This window comes from Atta colombica, unplaced genomic scaffold (genome assembly GCF_001594045.1).
Source record: "Atta colombica isolate Treedump-2 unplaced genomic scaffold, Acol1.0 scaffold10, whole genome shotgun sequence".
Lineage (NCBI taxonomy): Eukaryota > Metazoa > Arthropoda > Insecta > Hymenoptera > Formicidae > Atta > Atta colombica.
In genome coordinates, this window is record NW_017259184.1 from 833,510 (window position 1) to 842,310 (window position 8,801).

At 28.1% G+C, this 8,801-nt stretch overlaps 1 protein-coding gene across 1 annotated transcript in view; it reads right to left on the reverse strand.

Moving 5' to 3' along the window:
* Positions 1-8,801, reverse strand: part of LOC108684201 (lipase 3-like) — a 53,599-nt gene that overhangs the window by 9,980 nt on the left and 34,818 nt on the right. Inside the window, 1 exon segment of the mRNA XM_018188396.1 lies at positions 5,419-5,561. Within this exon segment, the coding sequence (XP_018043885.1) occupies positions 5,419-5,561 (143 nt within the window).

Genomic DNA, 8,801 nt, shown 5'->3' on the forward strand with positions numbered 1-8,801 from the left:
TTATATTATATTTGCTATTATATTTGCAAATCTAAGTTTCGTAAGTGTAAATAATTCATTTAAAACATTGTTTTCCAATAATATTAAGTTTTCTTACGAGAAATTAGTCAATGCTTTAATTTACATAGTAAAAGTGATATATAAACGAAATTCACTAATTTTCATCATCACAAAAATCATCTGAAAGTAAGTACATTTATTAGCTGATTCTAATTTTTGTTATTACATCATAGAAAATATACCCGTCAGTACATTGTTGATGAAATAGATTTTACTTTTGTTTCCGTATTTATAAAGTATTTTATATGTATATATTTAGGCGTATTTAAATTTTTTTATATAATAACTAAAATCATCATGAGCAATTAAAACTGTTATTTTAGATGATTTTTATCAAAGTTGATATATCATTTTTATTATAATATATAAATTTAAAAAATATTTTAAGTTCTCATTAAATTCTTTTTTTCATTAAATAATTAAACTGAAGAACAATTGGATGATCATTTATGCTTAGGACTCGGAATCGCAAATATAATAAAATAATTAACATGTTAACATATATTATAGTATTTTAGTTTTATCTGTAATAAGAACAATATATCTATAAGTAAATACCTCTCAAATATAGAAGCAGGAGATTAATTAAAAAATTTTTCACATAACATATATAGGGTCAATTTTTTTGATATAATAACAATAATGTGAACCAGACTCAGAAAATTATCACCTTCGGATTATTTTCATCAAAATTTGTGAAATTTAACTTGTATTATATGGTTTTCATATTTGTATACATTAAAGCATTTGCATGTTAGCTCTTCATAATCTAATTATGTACATATTATTGAAGGCAATTAAATGATTATTTACATTTGGAATCTAAAATTCATAAATATAATGAAATAAATAGTGAATACGAATATTATGTATTTGTAGATATTACAATATCTGTGTAATACGAACATCCCAGGTAGAAATGATACTTACAATTAGATTCGATGTCAATTCGACATTGACCGTTAATTCACAGAAAATATGCCACAGAAAATATATGTGTGAAGATTTCTCTCAACCTCGTTACATACCATGGTATATGTGGGGTCCAATATATTTGATGTGAAGAAAACAAATCGGAACCACTCGGCAGAATTATTATTTTTACATGATTCTTATCAAAATTAACGAAATATCAACATATCGTTTTTATTATATAAATTATAATATCTCTCAGATTCCTATTACATAAATATATATTATCTAAGGCAATCTCTTAAATGATCATTTACTTAGAGGTAATGATTCAAAAAGATAATAATGTAAGAAATATGAATACTAGTATTTTAATTTTAATCTGTGTAATATGAACATTGTATCTGAAAATACAATATAATATGTCAGCATACATACGAAAGCAAAAAATAATTAAAAAATTTCTTTTAATGACGTAACGTTACATATGGGGTCCATTTCTTAATGACAAAAATTAGGATCAGTAAAAACTATTAATATTAGATTATTAATTTTTTTTATTAATATTCATGAAATGGGTATATTTTAATTATATACATATACATGAAGCATTTGTCAACACCTCGAGCTAATGAAATATAATCTAATATAATGCGTTAAACGATAATTTACGTTTCGAATCTGGAATTTACAAATGTAATGAACATGTGAAACTTATGTTATTTGGATTTCAATATCTGTGTAATACGATCATTATGACTGACAATATGCTAGCATATCAATAAGGAAGAAAGAAAAAAAGTTTTTAATTTCCATCAACAATGTAACGTTATATATGAGGTCCAATTTTTTTGATGTAATGACAAAAATCAGTGTTAACTGTGTTATTATTCTTTCAAAATTTGTGAAATTTATGAACACATTATTTTAATGTTCATTAAAGCATTTGTCAGTTTTCTATAATCTAATTAAATACAATATTATTGGAAACAATATATTAAATGATTTAGTTCAAGAGAATTTGATAAATGCTTCAATTTATATAGTAAAATGATATACAAATAGAAATCTGCAATTTTGATAAAAATCGTCCAAAAGTAATAGTTTTATCGACGCGATTCTAATTTGTGTCATTAAGTTCTGTTCTTTTTAACTGAACTTTTGCACCAGTTCTTTCTTCCTTTTCTTTCCAAGAAAAAAGAGGAAGAAAGATGAGCTGGTGCAAAAGAAATCAAAAAGAACAGGCCTCTTATATTAAAAAAATTGGATGTGATGTTAACGTTGAGAAAATTTTTTACAATTCATTTTTTGCTCCGATGTATTTTAATATATACGTTTAGACATAGTATTCATATCCCACAGATATTGAAAATACGATGTAATATTGATATATCATAAATCATTTGTTCACTCTGTTGTTATATTTATGAATCTAAGCTTGCAAGTGTTAATGATCATATAAAATTGTGTTTGACAATATTTAATTAACTTATCAGAAGTTAATAAATACTTCGTTAAAATTAAATCTACGTAGTGATATACTAATGAAATTCATTTCAAACAATAAATATTGTTAAAAATTAATAATTTCTAATTCCCCATTCCGCTTTTCCGCTCAAATTATACTGCATGTATATATTAGGAGATCAAAACAGGCGGAACAGAATACGGAAACGTGAAAATTTAGTAAAGTTTAGTTAATTTTGTCTTCCGCGTTTTCGCATTTCCGCACTTCAATTTGTAATGACCCTCTAATAGTTTTATTGTCTGATTCTGATTTTTGTCATTACTAAAAAGAATTGGACCCAATATGTGACGTTACGTAGAATTTTTATGGTCTCATTAAGTTACTATGCATAAAAGATTTCCTTTTTTCGATGTAATGTTTAATATAATATATACAAACCACAATTATTATGAAATATTATATTGTAATTATAGTATATAATTACCATGAATTTATGTATAATGCATTTCATATGTATACCATGTAATCTGTTTCTAATCAATTTCTTAAATTAAAAATTTGTAGTATTGCTGCACATTTCAATGCCATGTTGCAGAAACATTGCGAAGACTTCCTTTTGCAATATTACTTCAGCAATATTGCAGCAATATTTTAAAAATATTTCCAGCAAGAAACACAAATTGACACAAGAGTCATCCTTGTTCAAAAATTAGTAAGAAACAAAGACAAGAATGAACTCTTGTCACTGTGTCGATTTGTGTCTCTGCTAGAAAGTTTACTTTCAGTGTTAAGACTCGTATATATTGATTTGTGTATAACCCAATAAAGTAAGGACCTGAAGATAATGGAAGAATAGGAATTAATGATCACGTTTACATGGCATACTTAATCGAGTTTCATAACATCTATAGTTCATAACATCTAAAATTGACCAATCTCATAATTATATTCCTTTGAAAAACGGAATGGTTAATTTCTAATTACGAATATGATTAAACCCGATTAATGTTTTTACCATTATAGATTAATTTTAATCTCAATTCAACTTATCTTCGTCTTTTTCTAATTCTAAAGATTAGAAAAAGATGAAGAGTAAATTAAACCGAGATTAAAGTTAATCTACATTAATGGAAACGGGCATAAGGTGTAGTCAATGTCTATAATTTATAGAAATTGTGCCTATAATTTATAGACATAAAACAATTAGAAGTAAAGATTAAATATAATGCATAATAGATACAATAATAAGATATAAGATATATAATATAAAAAAATAGAAGTAGGAATTAAATGTAACATACAATGAATACAAATAAAATATGACTTGATAATTAACTATGTTTTTATATTTTATAGGTGTGTTTCAATACTGAAAATTTATAATTTACATTACGTACACTGTAAAATTTTTAATACTGGCGGTGTATATCGTAACATGCTTATAAAATATAAAGATCTAATTAATTATGAAGTCATATTTTATTTGTATTTATTGTATGTTTTAACTCCTACTTCTAATTTTTTATATTTAAATTTATATACAAAATCTTATAATAAATATTGCAGTAACGTTAATAATGTAATATTATTACAATGTTTCTGCAATAATACTGCAAGTATTTCTCCACTGTGCAAAACCTAATATTGCATATATATTACGTTGTAATATTGCTGCAACATTACATATCAATATTTTTAAAATGGACATTTTTACGTTGCTGCAATGTTGCTGAAATATTGCAGCAATATTTCACAATGTTGCATTTTTGCAATTTTGCAATTTTGCAATGAAATATTTTTGCAAAATATTGTTGCAATATATCTGTGCTGTATGGGTATACATATATATATATATATATATATATATATATATATATAGGTATGTATATATTCGATATTCTGTATTGTACAGTGTGAAAAAAAACAAACATTGAATACAATAATCGTAATTTCACCGTTAACATGTTGATTCTTTTTGTCATGAAAACAATATCATGGTGAAATCAGAAATGTGAAGCATTGTGCATGATGGGATAAGGATGGGGCGAATTTCGACCAATCAAATGCTATCGGCATTGTATGATATTTTCAAGATGTTGGCCATGACAGAAATGTGTGTGACAGAATGGGCTCAAGTCGCTGATAAGCACATCGCTAATTTTAAAACAGATTTATGCGATATGAAATGAAAAGATCATGTTTCAATTAAATAAATTGTTAAATAAATTATTTGTTTGAAAATGATATTTTGCCATATGATTATTTTTTGTATTGCCAATCGCGTCTGACTGGCCAAGCCGGTAAACTATTTTACTATCTATTGCGCATCCTTCAAAATGCTTCACCTCCATCATGAATAATACTACTGAAGAAAAAAACAAGACAGAAAATATGTCGGAATTATAGACGTATACAAATGATTAACTCATACTGACAAAATATTAATGTCCGATTATTTCAGAATATACATGAAACGCCATTTTGGTGACTTTTAGCGGCTTACAAAAATGAAAATAAAAATAAACATGTGTAAACATGAGTGGAATTAATTAATTTTTTTTTTAAATCAAACTTCTAAAATGATGAAAAGTCAGCGAAAACTGTTAACCAATATGGAAATTTACAAAAGTTATAACAATTTTTCAGCAAAGCCAAATTGGTGTCATCGACGGTTAAAAAATACAAAATCGGTAAAAAACTGATTCAATTTTAAAATATAAAATATGAAATGTTCCAAAAACTTATTTAAAATATTTAAAATATTTAATAAAAAATAGATCAGAAAAAATTATTTAAAATAATAAATACAAATTAACATTTTAATTTCTTCTTTAAAATATATATTTTAAAATAAATTTCTTTGAAATAGGACTAACTCCTGATAGAATATGTATAGATTCTTAATAAAATTTTATTCTACTTTTCAATATATGTTTTTATCAAAAGAAGTTTTTATAAAAAAGTCAAAAGTGACTTACCGCTACTGGAGCAATCACATCGTTAGCACCGTAAAATAAAGCCAAAGGCGCAGTAACTTTAGTAAGATCATACATTATGAGTGTCATCTGTCCATATTGCTTGTAATTGTCGAAATATCCATAATCGAAGGCTTGAAATTTTTCTGTAGCAGTCAATATTAATTGTCTACATAAATATAGAACTAAAAGCAAAAGATATTTGAAGATTTTAATCTAGGTAATCATAAAATATCATGACACGTAAACAATGTGTTGAAAGAATTACTTTTGAAGAACTGTTATATAGAGTATGATCAGATATTATGAGCACTTTAAGAGGGAACATTTTAATATATCATTGAAGAATAAAAAAATTTTATGTATACTATTTGGTATAGATTTGTTGATGTTTTATGTATTTTACATTAGTATTGATTATTTTAATGCAAATGATGAAATGGTGAGTACTCTTATTACCCACCCAGTGCTCATATTATTCTCTGGATAGGCTAATATGAGCATCCTTAGGAGTAATATGAACACAGGAAATTTTTTGTAAAAAATTATTGCAGAAATGAAAGATTGAAATATACAGGGTGGCATCAATTTATGACCCCCCCTTCCCTCCCCTCTTGAGCAGGTCAGAGCGGACTAAATTGAGTCAGAAAATCCTCTATCATTTGCAATGTTCGCAATAATTAACGAGATATTAACATTTAAAGATAGCCGAATACGCGCGTCCGCCCGACCTATTATTGTCGAAGGGCTTATCACGCACGATGCGCGGGCCGCGAGAAGCGGGGATGGCCTAGCAGTCGCGCCGCATTCGAGCTTAAAGGCGATGAGTGGGGCGCTTGCTCCACTTTCCCGCGCGCTAAATTATCGATATAGCGGATATTCGGCGCTTTAGAAATAATATCTCGATTGCGAAAATTCAAGAACTGTTCAAAAACTCAAGAATTGTTGAAAAATCATTCAGTTTAGTTCGTTCTGAAGCGCGCACATGTACATACAGAAAGATGTTACATAAATATTATTTGTTTCAAGTAAATAATAAGAGTATTTTAAAATTATATTATCAAAAAAATATTTTTTATAATGATATAATCGTTATTCAAAAGAAGAAAAATGAAAATTACATTTTCTTTTAGCACTAGACTGATATTTTTCTATATTTTTCTACACTACCAATCATGAAAATTCGGACATCCGCATAAATTTCATCGAATGATCGTGTAAAAAATTAAGATATAAAACAGCAATTGTATTATTTTTTAAAATATATTTTAGATCACTTGTACACATACTAGCAATTGCAAAACTTTTATAAATTATTTTTAATTTTATGTGCCAAATTAAATTAAAAATATTTTATAAAGCTTTTGCTAGTCTATCCTCCACTTATGAGGATAGGCAACATACACCATAGCATGAGCCCATATTTGTTCTCTGATCGAATTTTTGAAATTTATTAATTATACTAATTATACTAATAAATTTATTAATTATATATCAATGTTGTATGAAGTAAAGACAATATTTCTTGATATACAAAATTAAAACTAATTTATAAAGCTTTTGCAACTGTTAGTATGTATTACATACAAGATTCAAAATATATTTTAAAAATAATGCAAAAAAATAATATTTTTATGTCTTAATTTTTTACACAATCATTTGATGAAATTTATGTCCGAACTTCTATGAGCGATAGTGTAGAAAAATGCAGAAAAATATTATTCTAATGCTGAGAGAAAACGCAATTTTTATTTTTCTTCTTTTGTGTAACGATTATATCATTACAAAGAATATTTTCTTGATAATATAATTTTAAAATACTCTTTATTTCATTATTTACTTGAACAAGTAATATTTATATAATATTTTTCTGTATGTACATATGCACGCTACAGAACGAACTAAACTGTGTTTTTTCCAACAATTCTTGATCATTTCCCAATTTTTGCAATCAAGATATTATTACTAATGAGCCGAATATCCGCCGTCGATAACTTGATGACGCGCGGGGAGTGGGACAAACTCGTCGCGAGCCTCTAAGCTCGAACGGCGCGTCTGCTAGGCCATACTCGCTTCTCGCGGCCCTCGTGCCGTGCGTTCAGTGGTCCGTATCTTTGGCATGCTTCGGCAATAGTAGATTGAGCGGCTATCTTTAAATGTTAATATCTCGTTAACTAAACAAAATGCATGTTGCAAAATGGTAAACTTTTCGACTCGAGTTTAGTCCGCTCTACCTGCTTAAGACGGGTGGGACTATAAATTGATATCACCTTGTATACAAGGTAGGCCATTTAAATTATGACTTTGAGTAATATTTAAAAGATTTTAGTCGTCAGTCGGACACCTTGAATAATACAAATAATCGGCAGTATATTGTATTAAACCTCATAACTTGAAATGTATCTAACGATAAATATTTTATTATATATATGTTTTGAAAAGCTTTTGAAATAAACTACAAGAATTCACAATAAAAATGGAAGGTTCCATTAAAAAAATTTTATGTAACATGGACCTGATCTTAGGATTACTTTTCAAGGTGAACCAAGGTCACCATCTTTTTTCCCCTTGAAACCATAAAATTTTTTGATCTGAAACATTTTTTGAAAAAAATTTCTTCTTATCGAGATATTCGCGTGTATTGATTAAAATGGTCTACCCTACATATATATATATATATATATTAGGTGTACAACTTTGCTTCCGCCGTTTTTTTTTCGAAATTCGAGGCTTTATTGTAAAAAACTGGTTATACATTTATGATTCAAAGTATTGTCCATCGCTGGCCACTACTTTCTCCCATCTTTCGGGTAGCGTATGAATCCCGCGTCGAAAAAACTGGTCATCTTTTGAGGCTATCCACGAATCGATCCAATTTTTTACTTCTTCATAAGACCGGAAGTGCTGGTCAGCCAGGCCGTGTGCCATTGATCGAAACAAGTGATAGTCAGAGGAAGGATAACGTCTGGAGAATACGGCGGGTGGAGTAGGACTTCCCATTTCAACGTTTCTAAATATGTCTTGATCACTTTCGCAACATGGGGTCGAGCATTGTCAAATCACTGCAAAATCACTTTATCGTGTTTCTCGTTGTATTGAGGTCGTTTCAATGCTCAATGCCGTCTTTCAATGCTCGGCTCAAACGCATCAATTGCGTTCGATATCGATCGCCTGTGATTGTTTCAGTCGGTTTCATAATACACTACGCTGAGCTGGTCCCACCAAATACAGAACATGATCTTGGACATCAAAATCACCGTTCTTGAAGCGTTGAAACCACTCACGACACGTTCTTTCACTAATAGCGACCTCACCATAAGTATTTGAGAGCATTCGATGAGCCTCAGCCGCAGATTTCTTCATATTGAAGCAAAAAATTAAAACCT